Below are 16,723 nucleotides of genomic sequence, written 5' to 3'. Positions count from 1 at the left end.
CTTAAAGCTACAAGCGCCTTGTTTGGAGTAGTCATATTGAATCTTGAACTTTATTGATTTTTGCCCACTGGATCGTGGGAGATTGAGTTCTACAGCCATCAAGAGATATCTCATAAGACTCATCCTGTGTTGCTCTGGAGAAGGTTGGGGAGGTACACTCTCTTCTTAGACACACTCTTACTATCCTCAGTATAAGGGTACATTTCTGTACATTAGCACTCACTGGGAGTAACTGTGTCTTTTTGTTTTCTCATCCCGTTTATTATTTTATATTCTGCAGCACTGCCTTTTACTTTTCTGCATCTTCGCTGTGAGAGAGTTCCTCTTCCCTGGTGGGGTTACCTGACGCCCTTCTTCCTGGTCCCGGATCTTCCTTGGAGTAATATTCATCTAACAGTAGTTAGACTTCCTGTGGATGTCTATACTCTAGGGGAGATCAGAGATCCTGTTCATCGCTCCCGTGGATGTTTGGCAACATTGGGCCTTGCACAAGTAAGATTGGCACGTGAGTGACAGAAAGCCAAGCCCACGAATACATACATCCCCTGAGCGAAGAGGGATCTGTTACACATGGACGCCAAAATGTCTGATGTCACCCCTGAAACAACCATGAACGAATTAGCTTCTGCTGTGATAACTCTACAAGCAGAACTTAGGCAGTTAAGAATGGAGAACCAAAGATTAGTTACAGAACTAGACCACATAAAGACACAACAAAGTGTTAGCACCAGAGTAGAAGACATATCAGTCAAATCAAAGAGAAGTTATATAAGGCCTGCCCTCTTTCAGGGTGTCTCACATACACCGGTCCTCACTGAGCCAGTTAGTCAGACTAGTAGAGATCCTCCAGTGAATGTTACTGTAGTCACCCCGTCTCCCACACCATTGGCTGTGCCAGAAAGGTTTAATGGAGACAGCAGTAAGTACGGGGTGTTTATAAATCAGTGTCACCTTCAATTTCTTTGTCGAGCCGCTTCATTTCCAGACGACGCCGCTAAAGTGGCTTTCATCATCTCTTACCTCACTGGCAATGCAGCATTATGGGCTGTATCGCTAGTGGAAAATGACGACCCCATCTTATATAACCTGACAATGTTCAAGGATAAAATGCGAAATCTGTTTGCAAGACATTCCTACATGCAAGCTAGTGATAACGAATTACTGAACCTAAAACAGGGATCAAAAGACCTTGTAACGTACATCACTACTTTTAATCGACTGGTCACGGAGACCCAGTGGCCTGAAGAAAAAAGAACTTCTTTGTTCTATAAAGGTCTGAAAGATGACCTGAAAGATATTCTTTCACAAATCGTGGATCCTCCGGAGGACTGTGCCTCGTTCATAGAATTAGTGGTCAAATTAGAGCACAGGTTAAACGGAAGAAGAGGTGAAAAGACCAAAGGCGAGTATCCTCGCTTTCTAATAAGTAGAACGGAGAAAAAGGACCAAAAAGAGTTAGGGGAACCTATGCAGATTGGGGGCCTCCGAGGTCCATTGACTAGTACAGAAAAAGAGAAACGCCGAAAACTCAATTTGTGTTTGTATTGTGGTAAAGGGGGGCATTACGCACGAGAGTGTCCCGTAAAACCAAAAGTCTCTGTCAAGTCGGCTCCCCTGCATACTAGTTCTTCTACTGCCTCGGAAAACTAATGGACTTGAAGGATCAAGAGATCGCTCCTTCGAGTCTTTCTTTGAACCAGATCTCGCCTGCCGTGTCCAAAAAGGTTCCCTTGATACCTAAGCATTTTACTTTGATGATCATCCTGGTGTTGTCCTCCCAATATCGTAAGACCATGCCCATACTTTTGGATTCTGGAGCTACCGGTAACTTTATGGATATCACTTTAGCCAGATCCCTAGGTATAGAATTCATATCCAAGAACCACCCTGAAAAGGTTAGAGCAGTTGATGGCACTGAGTTGTCCTCAGGTTTAATCACCTTTCAAACTCCCCACTTACTCATGGTGTGTGAAAACGGACACTCTGAGTTTCTACAATTTGATTTAATAGACACGCCCAATTTTGGAGCAATACTGGGAGTGCCCTGGTTACAGGTGCATAATCCCCTGATTGATTGGGTTTCCAGAAAGGTTACTCTACGGTCTCCCTACTGTTTAGTACATTGCTACCAAGAAACACCCACATGGCATGAGTCCTTATGTTGTGCCATGGAAACTACTGATACTCTTGATCTGCCAGTGCAATATAGAGCGTATAAAGATGTGTTTGACAAGGAAAAAGCTATTGCTTTACCACCCCATAGATCCTATGATTGTAGGATAGATTTACAGCCGGGAGCAGTGTTGCCTGTCAGCAGAATATACGCGCTCACAGAACCCGAAAACTCCTATCTGTTTGACTATCTACAAGACATGCTAAAAAAGGGTTTTATTCGCCGTTCGACGTCACCAGTATCTTCTCCCCTTTTTTTTATTCCCAAACGAGAAGGAGGATTGAGAGCTTGCCTGGATTATAGAGCTCTCAATAAAGTCACGATAAAGAACAAATACCCTCTTCCTCTCATCTCCACCCTTCTGGACCAAGTGAGAAACGCTAAGATTTTCACCAAATTAGATCTTCGGGGTGCATATCATTTGATTCGTGTCCGAGAAGGGGATGAGTGGAAGACGGCATTTCGCACTAAATTCGGTCTATTCGAATATTGCATAATGCCTTTTGGGTTATGTAATGCGCCAGCAGCCTTTCAGTTTTTTATCAATGAAATCCTTCGTGAGTACCTAGACATCTTTGTAATCGTCTATATTGACGACATTTTAGTTTTCTCACAAACAGAAGAAGAGCATGTGCAACATGTAACATTAGTTTTGAAAAAACTACAAGATAACCATCTCTTTGCAAAATTAGATAAATGTCTGTTTCATGCCACTAAAGTGGATTTTTTGGGGTTTGTTATTTCCCCTGAAGGGATACACATGGATTCTGCCAAAGTGGCTGCCATAAGCAATTGGTCCAGTCCCTCGTCTGTAAAGGAAATACAATCCTTTCTGGGTTTCGCCAATTTTTACAGACGATTTATCGAGAGGTTTTCCGATCTCATTACTCCCATCACAAGACTCCTGAAAAAGGGAGTAGTGTTTAAATGGGATGACACTGCAGAACAGGCTTTTCAGACACTGAAAAAGAAATTCACCACCGCCCCTGTTCTTCGTCATCCTGATACCTCACAACCATTTTATTTGGAAGCCGACGCATCACAATACGCGGTCGGGGGGATTCTATCACAGAGACATCCTATACAGGGAACCATGCATCCTGTGGCGTATTTTTCTAAGACACTCTCTGCTGCTGAACAAAATTACACTATTGGGGAAAGAGAGTTGTTAGCCATCAAACTCGCATTCCAAGAATGGAGGCATTATTTGTTGGGCTCCCCTCACACTATAACGATATTTTCTGATCACCGAAATTTACAATTTTTTAAATCGGCAAAGGCCCTTACTCCCAGGCAAATGCGGTGGGTCTCCTTTTTCAGTGAATATGATTTTGTTATACACTTCCAACCAGGTTCCAAACATGGCAAGGCTGACGCATTGTCCAGATTAGGGAAAGAAAACAAATACACTGAAGAACTACCCCCATTTATCATTCCAGAGAACAAGATAGCGGCCATCACAAACAAGGAGGACGAGAACAATTTTCTCAAATCCCTTGTCACGGAATGTGCTTCTCTTAACTCTGATGACTGGTTAAGGGATTCCACAAACACGATAATTGACGGCTTATATTATCACCAGAGTCGTTTATATATCCCTTCTACAGAACTCCGTAGTCTGGTCATGGATTGGTGTCATGCTTCCCCTTTGGCAGGTCATCCTGGAACAGACAAGACTTTGCACAATTGTCAAAGATGGTTTTGGTGGAAAGGGATGACACAGGATATTTCAGAATATGTTAAGGCTTGTCCCACCTGTGCCAGACAAAAGGCATTACATTGTGCTCCAGCAGGACTACTACAGCCGATGCCCATCCCCCATACTCCTTGGTCATCCATTAGTATGGATTTCATCACTGATTTGCCTGTCACCAGAGGGTACCACTCCATCCTAGTAGTAGTGGACTTATTGTCCAAAATGGCTCATTTCATACCTCTGTCAAAGTTACCTACGTCCAAAGAGTTGATAGACGTATTCATCCAACAGATCGTACGATTACATGGTCTACCCTCCACTATAGTGTCAGATAGAGGCTCCCAGTTTATATCAAAATTCTGGCAAGGATTGTGCACTGTCCTCCACATTGACCACCGTCTGTCGTCAGCATATCATCCCCAAACTGACGGGCAGACAGAACGAACAAATCAAACCTTAGAACAATATTTAAGGTGTTTATTAGGGACTGTCACGAGTGATTGGGTGCAAGCCCTCCCTTTAGCCGAGTTTGCCTACAATAACTCCTGTCATTCAGCTACCCAGATATCCCCGTTTTACTTTTTACATGGTTTCCATCCCTTGTGCCTACCGGTACACCTCCCTCCCACGCTCACCAACATACCTAAGGTAACAGAACACCATGCACGCCTCACTGCTATATGGGAGTTGGCTAAGCAAAAACTACAAGAAGCCAAAACTCATATGAAAGCACAAGCAGATAAACATAGACGTCCCGCACCTACTTATGTAGTGGGTGAGAAAGTGTGGTTAGCCACAACCAATCTTAGATTAGCTGGGCCTCGAAAACTTCAACCTAGATACATCGGGCCTTTTCCTGTCACACGCATCATTAATCCAGTGGCCCTTAAACTTGAGTTGCCTCCCGAGTATCAGATACACCCAGTCTTTCATGTTTCTTTACTCAAGAAATACATACCCCCCACTCGTCCTGAAATTCCTCCTCCTCCGATTTCTGTAGAAGGGCAACTAGAATACGAAGTCAAGAGAATAATTGATTCCCGACGACATCGTGGTAAGCTGCAATATCTTATTGATTGGGTGGGATACAGTCCTGAGGATAGGTCTTGGGAACCCGCAGATCAAGTACATGCGCCTCGTCTAGTACGAAGGTTTCATGCCTTACACCCAGACAAGCCTCGCCCAGTGAGTAGGCCTTTAGGGGGGCGAACTGTTACACGCTCCTCTACCTGTACTATTCTAAAGCCCTCCTCACACACTACCATTCCCAGAATGCATCATTAAGGTAGCTAGCCTAGTGTACCTCCCTGTTCTTCTCTGGAGATATCATTGGTCTATAAGATCACATGGGAGGAGAATTTGTTTAAATAGAAGCCCCGCCTTGATATCAGCGCTTGGCTTACGAAGCTTTCGTGTTGTAAACCTCGCTGGATTCTTGTTTCCCCGGACTTTGCCTGGATACCTTGTTGCCTTGGACCTTGCCTAGATTCTTCTTCGTGTCTCCCTGGATTGCTGGGGTTTTCCACTCCGGTGCTCTCCGAAGACGTTCCTGTTTTGTTCCTCGCACGCCGTCTAAGGACGCCTAATTCCTTCCTACGCCGAGCGGAGTTGGAGCCCCTCCCCTAGCGAGAGCGCCTGTGTCTCGCGCCTGCTGTTCCCTTTCCCTTACCGCTCTGCACCATCTCCCGTACCTGGATCTCCTCCCTCATCTGGTTCTTCGGAGCGGAGTGTCCTTGACAGCACGGCGTCTGCAACACCCGTGGCCCTTGGTACGTCGCACGCGCTGTTAGCGTGTTTCCTTGTTTGTTGTTTTTTTTTATTTACGGAACTTTATTGTCAGGACCTGTTGCTATCGCACAGCGAACAGTTATCTCATAGAGACTTCCACAAGAAGAAGCGATTCTCAAAAGATTGCGTACTTTAGCACAGAGTGTGCCCTTTATTTTCACCTTACGTTCACGAAGTATTGGAGGACTTTTTTATGCTTCTGCCTTCCTTAAAGCTACAAGCGCCTTGTTTGGAGTAGTCATATTGAATCTTGAACTTTATTGATTTTTGCCCACTGGATCGTGGGAGATTGAGTTCTACAGCCATCAAGAGATATCTCATAAGACTCATCCTGTGTTGCTCTGGAGAAGGTTGGGGAGGTACACTCTCTTCTTAGACACACTCTTACTATCCTCAGTATAAGGGTACATTTCTGTACATTAGCACTCACTGGGAGTAACTGTGTCTTTTTGTTTTCTCATCCCGTTTATTATTTTATATTCTGCAGCACTGCCTTTTACTTTTCTGCATCTTCGCTGTGAGAGAGTTCCTCTTCCCTGGTGGGGTTACCTGACGCCCTTCTTCCTGGTCCCGGATCTTCCTTGGAGTAATATTCATCTAACAGTAGTTAGACTTCCTGTGGATGTCTATACTCTAGGGGAGATCAGAGATCCTGTTCATCGCTCCCGTGGATGTTTGGCAACATTGGGCCTTGCACAAGTAAGATTGGCACGTGAGTGACAATGTCCCGCCTAATGACTGAAGTGTGTAAGGTGTTAGGCATCCACCAAATCCGAACCTCGGTCTATCACCCCCAGACGGATGGCCTGGTGGAGCGCTATAATAAGACCATTAAAGGCATGCTCCGCAAGGCCATCTCCGAGACAGGGAGGGACTGGGACCAGCAACTATCTCTAGTCTTATATGCAATCAGAACCCATGAACAGAAATCAACAGGATTCTCCCCATTTGAGTTGTTATTCGGAAGAAAGCCCCGAACCCTGTTAGATATGGCAGCCGAACAGTGGGAGACAGAGGAAGAGGAGGGACAACCCATACACAAATATGCAGCCGATTTAAAATCCGCTGTTGAGAACATATGGGGTCTAGTGCATGAAAATATGGAGAAAGCCCAAAGCACTCAAAAGCTATACTACGACCGTAACAGCCGACTGAGAGAATTCTCCCCCGGAGACAAAGTTCTCCTCTTACTCCCCACTACCGAAAACAAACTTCTTTCCAAGTGGCAAGGCCCCTATGTTATCGAGAAAAAAATCACCCCAGTCACATACAGCATTCTCCAACCCCTCAGACCAGGGGGCAAGCAAATTTACCATGTGAATTTATTGAAAAGATGGGAAGAACCCCCTACACGAGACGAAGCTAGGCAGTCCATCCTTACAGTAAACACAGACAGGCCCCTAGAGATAACCACAGCCAACACACAACATGTCATAAGCGAAAAAGCCCCTGTGGGGAACATTATGTCTCCTGTCCAGAAAGCCCAGTTAGCCGCCCTCCTTGACCGTTTCCCTGGTCTTTTCTCCTCCGCCCCGGGACTAACTTCCCTAACCCACCATGATATCATTTCCCTGGACAACAGAATAGTGAAATTAAAGCCATACCGAATCCCCGAAGCAAGACGAGAAGCGGTAGAAAAAGAGGTCACAGAAATGTTGCAAGCTAACATAATAGAACCCTCCACCAGCAATTGGTGCTCACCAATCGTGATAGTACTGAAACCAGACGGCAGTCTGCGTTTCTGTATGGACTTCCGTCAAGTAAACAGTATTACAAAATTTGACTCCTATCCGATGCCTAGAATAGATGAACTAATCGAGAAAGTAGGAAACGCCAAATATTTGACAACCCTTGACCTTACGAAGGGATATTGGCAGATACCCTTAACACCCCAAGCCAAAGAAAAAGCAGAGTTTTCAACGCCATCCGGACTCTATCAATTCCGGGTACTCCCATTCGGCCTACATGGGGCGCCCGCAACATTTCAGCGTCTCATGGATCGCATACTGAAACAACACACAGGTTATGCAGCCGCATATTTAGATGATATCGTCATCTTCAGCCCTACGTGGACAGATCATCTGACACATATAGCGAAAGTGTTTTCAGCCATTCAGGACGCCGGGCTAAAGATAAACCCAAAAAAATCCCTGCTAGTAACCGATACTATTCAATACCTTGGATACACGATACAAGGGGGTCTGATAAAACCACAGTTAACAAAAATAGAAGCCATCAAATCCCTTCCTACTCCAAAAACGAAACGGGATGTACGTTCTTTTCTTGGGTTCATCGGGTACTATAGAAGGTTTGTCCCGAACTCCTCTGCCCTGGCCAGTCCGCTTACGGATCTGTTAACAAAGACATATCCCTCCCGGATATAAACCTGGACGGAAACGCACGAACTCAGCTACCAAGCCCTAAAAGATGCCATCTGCACAGCCCCAGTGTTACGCTGCCCTGACTTCCAAAAACACTGCGTCCTACAGACTGATGCATCCGGTCTTGGCCTGCGGGCTGTGCTACAGCAGCCGGATTCAAGGGGTGATCTCAAACCAACCCTCTACATCAGTAGGAAATTGTTTCCTAGGGAGTGTCATTATTCAACCATAGAGAAAGAGTGCTTGGCGATAAAATGGGCATAGAAGCACTTCAATATTATCTACTAGGACGCCGCTTCACCCTACTCACTGACCATGCCCCCTTAACCTGGCTTGTGAAACACAAGGATTCCAACCACCGCATCCTCAGGTGGTTCATGTCCTTACAACCTTTCTCTTTCCAGACTTTACATATACCTGGGGCTCGACAAGGCTGCGCTGACTACCTGTCCAGGAATCCATCCACTGAATGGCCCCAACGTCCATTCCTAGCGGGAGAGATCTGTGAGCACGAACCAGACCGGAAACAGAGCGGGACTGTGCCGCTGTGCTCCGATCCGGAAGAAGGGGGCGGTCTAGCGTTTGCCCCCACCTTGGGGGAGGAGCCATCGACGGAAGAGGAAGCGGACCGGCTGAAAAGGGGAGAGACGACGGCAGAAGAGGAGAGTGGCGTGGGAGATCGGCGGACGAGCAGAGTACAGGAAGGAGATCGAGAGAGAAGCGGTGGAGAGCGTGAGACGACCGGTGGTGATCGGGAGACGAGAGGAGTGCAGGACGGAGAGTCGGAGGACAGCGGACCCAGAAGAAACATCCTGGTCGTTAAGGCGAGCAAACCCGGTGGGCTGCAGGGAGGAGAAGACGCCCCGGGTCCCAGCGCCACGGTCTGGGGAACGGGCCGTGGCTTGAGGCAAGTGACTCTACGGGGACCTTTCGGGTGGGGTTGGTGGGGAGGATTGTAACGGGAAACACGGCACCAGGACAGGGTGAGACTCTCCCGACTCCCGCACTTCCCTCCCTACACAAGCTCCTATGGTGATGGTAGCACGTAGTGAACACAAGAATAGCAGTGCCTCAGACCTGTTTTCTTTTCTTTTCTTCCCTGCCTTCAACTACCGAGGCCCTCAAGTGGCGGAATACGAACACTGAAGGCAGCGCCCTCTCCCCGTAGAAGACCGCACCCACAAGAAAGAACCCTCGGACAGAGGCTGATTTGTTTTTGTATATTTTCCTGTGACTATGAGGAGATAACTCCTACGTGTAATTGGTTCTCCTTTGCCCAACCCTTCCAAACGAGTTGCTAAATAAAGGCAGAATCACTATCTCAGCAGTAGACGCCTTATTTTGCGGACCCGCCACCCCGTAAGGAACTATACATTACCACAGGGTGGCTGTATCTGGATTCAGCAGCACATCCAAATGATAGCTAAAGTCTCCCAAAACTGTATAAAACCTCTGACAGATACTGTCTTCCAGCAGATGACCAATAGCTGAAACAAAAGCCTGTTTGTTGTTTGGGGGTCTATATATTAAGATGCCTTTAAAGGTATGATGGCTAGATATATTAAAATTAAAGTACAACTCTTCACATCCTGCATTGGATATTGGGTGAAAAATTGCCTTAAAAGAGCTGGGGTAAATAATAGCCAATCCTCCCCCTTTTTTTCCACCACCCCTGTTCAATGAATGACAGACAAAACCTGGTGGTGTTGCTTTAAGTAAATCCGGCCCGAGTCCTCATCGGTCCAGGACTCGGTTATAAACGTCAACTGGATATTGTTATCCTCAATGAGATGTGCACATTCAGTGCTGTGTTTGATCAAGGATCTAGCATTTACCAGTACACATTTACAAACCTGGGCCTGGGCCTTTAGATGGCAGAGCCCAAGCTCGCTCTCCTTGTAAGGAGCCAAGTATAACAGGTCTGGTAGACTGGATTTACAAGAGACACATACCCCCGATTGGGGCAGCTCCTCTTTATTAAATGCCCACACATCGCAATTAGGTTCTCTGCCTCTCCCCCTTAAGCTCAGAAGTGCCAATCTGGAGTAGACAATCCGGACGGGACTACCTATGCCAGCTGACCCAGGGGCTATGGCACTAGGCACGGGCCAGGCGTGGAGGGGCTTGCCTTTGGCGCGCCGAGGCGCGCCACCAGAGCGCCCGCTGCACGCTCGCGCCATTGCCCTAATTATAGCGTGTGGGAGTCAGACGCTAGACTGCTCCCCACGCTACTCCCAAGATGGCGGGCGCGACCGAAAAACGGCTCCCCAGCAGGTAACCTCACCACTTCTGAAGATTTTTTATGTATAATTGGCAGAATTAAAGCGTCCTGGTTTTTTAAAAGCACAGTTAATAAACAATCCTAAAAACCCCCAGCATAAATAGAGTTAAAAGCACTGTAAGAATGATTGACAATTATAAAAGTAAAAACTACCGTTTTAAAGAGGAAAACGAGTTTGATCGTCTCACAAGCTCAGCAACAATCGCCCTCCGTCTCCCGGCTCAAGCCTCAGGAGATGTAACAGAGCCCGCTCACGCCATTGCCCTAATTATAGCGTGTGGGAGTCAGACGCTAGACTTATACCCACGCTACTCCCAAGATGGCGGGCGTGCTGAAAAAACGGCTCCCCGTTTACCCGAGGGGTAAAGAGTAGAGGGGTAAAGTGTACAGTGGTGCGGAGTAGAGTGACAAAGTGTAGTGGTGTAGAATGGTGCAGAGTAGAGTGGCATAGAGTTGTGCAGAGTAGAACATAGTGCCATAGAATGCAGTTGTGTACAATGAAATGCTGCATAGTGCAGTGGCATAGAGTGGCGTGATGCAGTGTGCAGTGTGTAATGATTTGATGTTAATCGGAATGTATATTGGTCATCAATGACATAGGAGGAATCTGGAATTTTGGGAGAACAGATGGTGGGCTGTGTCAGCTGGGGATGTTGTTTGAATTCAACCTGAAAAACATTAAATTGGATTTGGATTCAAGATATAAGAGTATTGGAATCTTTACACAGTGGTGTAGAGTGGAGTAATGCAAAGTACAGTGAAGAAGAGTGCAGTGTTGTACAGCAGAGTGTCAGAGTGCAGGGGTGTAGATTGACAGAGTGCAGTGATGTAGAGTGGCATAGAATATAGTGGCGCAGAGTGCAGTGGCGTTGAGTACAGAGATGTAGAGTAGAGTGCAGTGTCGTACAGTGGTGTAGAGTGCCATAGAGTTGAGTGGAATGGTGTAGAGTGCTTTGGAGTAGAGTGCTGCAGAGTATAGTGGCATAGAGTATAGTGGCAAAGAGTACAGCGGCAAAGAGTACAGCGGCGTAGAGTGTAGTGGCATAGAATTCAGTGACGTACAATGCAGTGGTGTAGAGTAGAGTGCAGTGGCATAGATAGCAGAAGCATAGAGTGGAGTGATGCTGAGGGCAGCAGCATATAGGCTATTAGCACAGAGAACAGTAATGCAGAGTAGAGTGGCTTGGAGTTCAATGGTAGAGAGTGCAGTGTTGCAGAGTAGAGTGTCGTAGAATGCAGCGGAATGGAGTGGCGTAGAGTGCAGTGATGCAGAGCAGAGTGCAGTGACGTAGAGTGCAGTTGCATAGAGGAGGGACGAAGAGTAGATTATTTCAGAGTAGAGTGAAGTGGCATAGGGTGGAGTGGTGCACGGTAGAGTGCAGTAGCGCAGAGTAACATGGTGTAGAGTGTAATAGCATAGATTAAAGTGGTGCAGAGTGCAGTGGCATAGAGTACAGTGTTGGAGAATGGTGAAGTGTGGAGTGGAGTTGTGCAGATAGAGTGGCATAGACTGAAGTGGTGTAGAGTGATGTGGCGAAGAGTACAGTGGTGTAGAGTAGAGAGGCATGGAAAGCAGTTTAGCAGAGTGCAGTGGAGCCGAGTAGAGTCCAGTAGAGTGGAGTGGAGTGGCATGGAGATCCATGGTGTGGTAGCACACTGCTATTACAGACCAACACATTTTAAATTGAAAAAACCATTACATTAGCACAGACATACAGTTTTACTAATAAAACTATGCAGCGCACATTCAATAATGTGTGGAAATTGCATCACATAGTGTATTGTTTGTTTTGATAATATTAAAGTATTTGCTTCCAACACCCTTCAGAATTACCAAAAAATGTGCTTCATTTGTGCTTTCCTAATTCTGCAAATACTTGCAGTTTGTTTAAATGTTGACGTGTGCTAGAAAAACCTTTCCTACCCCCAATATCCCGGAAGATAGTCACATAAATCCTCTCACTTTGAAATCAGAGAAAGAAAAGTAAACACTAAGATCCCAATGAAGACAAAGCCTGACATTTGACCTTTGTCTTTGAATGCACACTAAATGTGACAAGATGAGAACAAGATTTTCAGGCCTGTTTACTGAAGGAGCACTCGTAGAAGAATACAAGGAGAGGTAGTGTGAAAAAGCTTTACTCCCTGAAAGGGACAAACTCACACTGGACAGCCTAAAACAAATAAAGCCAGCAAATAGAAAGACAGAAAATGTGAGTTACAGGCCACAAAGTCAATGGTAAGCAACGGGCAGAATGCATTGCCAGGGAAGGTTTCTGAATGCCACCAAGATGTCTTTAGCAAACCAGACAGCTGCGCTGTCTAGTAGGCTTTGACCTAAAAAGAAGCAAGGAACACCACACCAGTGGCAGTAAACCTTTCTCTTCACCCTACGTCTACCTTCTAATTTCCAGCTCCTCAATGATATGTAGACAATTTCACACTGCTTAAACATTCTAGGCTCAGCAGAGTGTAAAAAATCATATAAGTAGAGAAGACAGAACACATTTACCTCCAATACCATTATTAATGCAAGGAAGAAAAATTAACACTTGAACCCAGTACAACCATGCTGAACACCACCCACCATTATTCCACAAGCAGCACAGGAGGACGTCAATTACATTGTGCATGCAAGGTCAACCTCTCACTCCTTCACAAAACCAGGCATACTTACATCCAGCTCGGGTACAATACAGCACAAAACCAGGTATACTTACATCCAGCTCGTGAACAATACAGCACTCAAGACACTGTCCGACTCCTCCTTTTTTATCAATCCAGAAAACCATACCGTCTTCCAGGCAGTTGATATAGGATTACATATCCGTCAATATCAAGCTTCACCAGGTAAAACTGATTACACATGACACTATTAATCTGAGACTTCCCAACAGCCTAGAAAACTATACTCTCTTGTCACCAGTTTAGATACAGTGAATTACACATGACAGAATCGATCTGAATCTGGGAAGGCTAACCGTAGTAGTACCTCTCGCTTCACAGTGCCACTATCAGAACATTGAACAACAAAGACATTGTCACCAACCGCACACCTGAGCACCTAGGATTATGCCATTTGGGTGAGTACCCAAGCACAATCATGTGCCAATCCTGTGCATACGCAACTGCTGAGCACATATAAGCAGGCTTGTGTGGATTGCTCAGGGCCAACACTACATGCCCATTGAGTATATAGATCCAGCAATGCTGGTAAAACAATGGCTGTGGTAACTTATACAAACTCAACTATCACTGAGCACATTCATGGTTACTCCAAAGAAAATCCAGCACATCTTCATGGTGGCCCCAATATTAGACACATTTATAGGAGGCCTTCAAACCACACACAGCACACTTTGTTCAGGTCTCTTTAACACTTAATTCTGAGTTATATCTTCCTTCCTCCTAACAGGCATCCCTCACAATACCACAGTGGCGTGCTGACCTTCCATAACCCTTAAATGTCGATGAGTCGGTTGATACCAGAGATTATTGCACAGGAGGGTTTACAGTCTTCACTCTCCAAGGTCCTGAAAGGTCATTACTGTTTCAGCTATTTTTGTGCAAAATGAGTCCTTGCGACAATTTTTAATATGAGACACAGTTTTCGCTACAGAAAATAGCTTGTGTTGTGGTTGTTCGTGTTGATCATCGTGCTATAATTTTGCTACGAATAGCAGAGCAATTATGTGATATGGCGGAATGGTGTAATTTCATGTAACCAACGTAGCACATAATTCCCGAAATTGCATGCATTTCGGCGGCATTATTTAAATTTCCTCTGGGCCTATTTAATATCACAAAGACTGAGGTTATCATATCCGGTTGTAGGATACAATTCCGAAGGGAAGGTATATTGTCCTTGCTCAGTGCACTACTCTTTTTATTAACAATCTCTATGATTTACTGACTAAACGCTGTGTTTAGAAGCTGAGTTTATCCTAGCTTGCTGCACCACATACTGCTTTCTCCTGTTTTTCCTAACAACATTTCCCTAGACAAGACAGTTAGATACATCATCACTGTCCAACAATGAAACATTCTCTATTTACGAGTCCTTTTGAACCAAGAAAAAACATTTTTGTAAGTCATAACACTATGGCCCACATGTCTTTACGTGTAAACGGAATGGAAATTATGTAGGTGTTTTGGTTACCATGCACTGATGCGCACAAATATTAATTCAAATTTTACTGGTAGATACAGAAAGGTGTTCATGGACATAACTCCAAATATCACTTTGATGTGTTGAAAAGCTATAGACTAAAAATTTGCATTGTTAAACTGCGAAAGCACTGAGGTTCAGGGAATTACAGTAACCCTTCACTTTATATACCAGAAGCAGAAGCAGAACTCTCCAGCACCCTCTCTTTAAACTAGTGCTAGTATCATATTAGAGCTAATAAAACATTTGAATCGATTCTAAGTGGTACAATGATATACTACTAACCGCACTGGAAACACAAAAAGGAACACAATGGCAAGAGGGAAAAAATGACTGTATTTACAGTGGGAAATAGGTTGTGTTCAGTCAACTTTTCAGACTTTTCTATAGTAATGATCCTAAAATGTATATACTGCCAATTAGAAATTAACAGATGTACAAACTAAATGTCAAGAATTCACAAGGAATCAGGAGAGCGACCAATGGCTTTCAGAAGATCTGTGATCATCAGAAACATTATTTTACAGTATTGACATGTCTCGTGACCTAGAGCATCACCATTTTGACTGTAGTAAAGTAATGGCTCGTGTGGCCTATGGTGCCGAAAATACTATGCTGCAAATGCTAAAATGGAGACAAGTATAACTGGATTATGATTGGCTGGATTTATTCTTGAAAATTCTAAAATCACACCAAACTCTGTAGAACTTAGTGACACTGCATGCAAGAAGTGGTCATTTCAGCTGAATCAATTTCTGAGAATGCAACATGATGTTGGGTGGAAAAATGTCAAGTACGGTATATCCTAAAGCAAGCAAAAAATACAGACTAACAAGCACAACAAATGAGAGCTTAGAATGCACAAGAAGAGACAACTTACGTGGCTGTTGAGAAGAGAGCTTCTGTGAGTGGAAAGACCGTCGGACTTCTGCAGGGTCTCAATCGCCATTTCAATCTGACAATAGATATTATGAAAAATAAATCTCAAGATAAGATAGTAATGCAGAGCTAACCAAAGAAAGGTCGACATGCTCTTACACAGCTAAATTAGGAAAATCATTTAACATTGGTGAGAGTAAAAAAATACACATTAACCTTTCTAACAATCAGCTAAGATTCTAGAGAGGGATTTATGATAGACATATATTGATAACCATATCATAAATACAAATGTCATTGTCTTCTATTAGATAAAGCACGAGTTTAGAATGGCAACAAATCCAAAAGAAACTTGTAAAACTAAACAAATGCGGCTAATAAAAACGTTTTAGACTAATATCGTTGCTAAACTTTGTGTTTTTTTCTTCACTCCAAAAGCTGAAGACTTTCTCATTTTAAATTCTATTAATGCCGATGAGCTGTTCTCTCAACAAATCACAGATCTAAACTACTAGCACTTGCTTTGTAAGTGGGCTATATGTTGGTCTTTTAAGTGGTGTAGTGCATGCTATGCTAAGCACAGTACACTTCAGAATGGCTTGCTGGAGACCCGTTTCTAGATCACGCCTAGTGTTGCATCTCATGCGTTGCTCGCTCGGCGAGACCTATAGTGAGAGAGGAGATTTCTGAAGGGGACTTGAAGCCCCGCCCCTCTTTTTTATTGGCTGGCGTCACCGTTTATGCTAAACGGTGGCCTGCCAATGAAAAGGAGTATTTTTTGTTGCCGTCCTTTCCCCTTTTCGACCGGCCCATCTGCACAGGATCGTCTGCTTTGCGGCTGTCGCAAAACAATTTCTTATCTTTAGGGGGGCCATCTGTGTTTTTGTTTAGTCCGAGTCTGCACACGCAGGGGCCATCTGTTGTTTCGCATCCGTGACGGGCCCTGGCTGCCTCTCGGATTACACGCCGTGTGCGGCTCCTTCCTGCAGGCCCGAGGAGCTGCTCTGCCGCCCCCTGGCGCCATCACCGCCTGATTTAGACATCACTGTCTCGGGCTCAATTACCAGTCCAGGACCCGGGCAGCGCCCCTGGCTCCCTTCTCTCCCGTTAAGGGAACCCCGCTTTTATTGTAATATCGGCACTTCTTGAATCTTATTTTCACTACTATATTTTGTGTCTGGTGGGCGGATTATAACAATCTGCCACCGCCCAGATCCATCTAGGAAAGGAAGCTATTCAGTTTAAGAAGAAACAGCCACGGGAAGCGTCAAAGAAGAGCGGCAGCGGCCGGGCTGTCAGCGCCCCCACCGTCGGCCCCTTCCATTCACCCTCCTGTCCCCCTTGCAGTGCTCGCCTT

General features: G+C 45.1%; 1 protein-coding gene across 4 annotated transcripts in view; it reads right to left on the bottom strand.

Moving 5' to 3' along the window:
* The window catches only part of RFX3 (regulatory factor X3), a 690,714-nt gene that overhangs the window by 220,205 nt on the left and 453,786 nt on the right, over positions 1–16,723 (bottom strand). For all 4 annotated transcript variants that reach the window (XM_085632944.1, XM_085632947.1, XM_085632945.1 and 1 more), the window contains one exon: positions 15,368–15,442. In XM_085632944.1, the coding sequence (XP_085489070.1) occupies positions 15,368–15,442 (75 nt within the window). The remainder of the gene's footprint in view (positions 1–15,367; positions 15,443–16,723) is intronic.

This window comes from Triturus cristatus, chromosome 2_1, assembly GCF_964204655.1.
Source record: "Triturus cristatus chromosome 2_1, aTriCri1.1, whole genome shotgun sequence".
NCBI lineage: Eukaryota > Metazoa > Chordata > Amphibia > Caudata > Salamandridae > Triturus > Triturus cristatus.
This window is presented reverse-complemented; position numbering and strand designations above follow the sequence as displayed.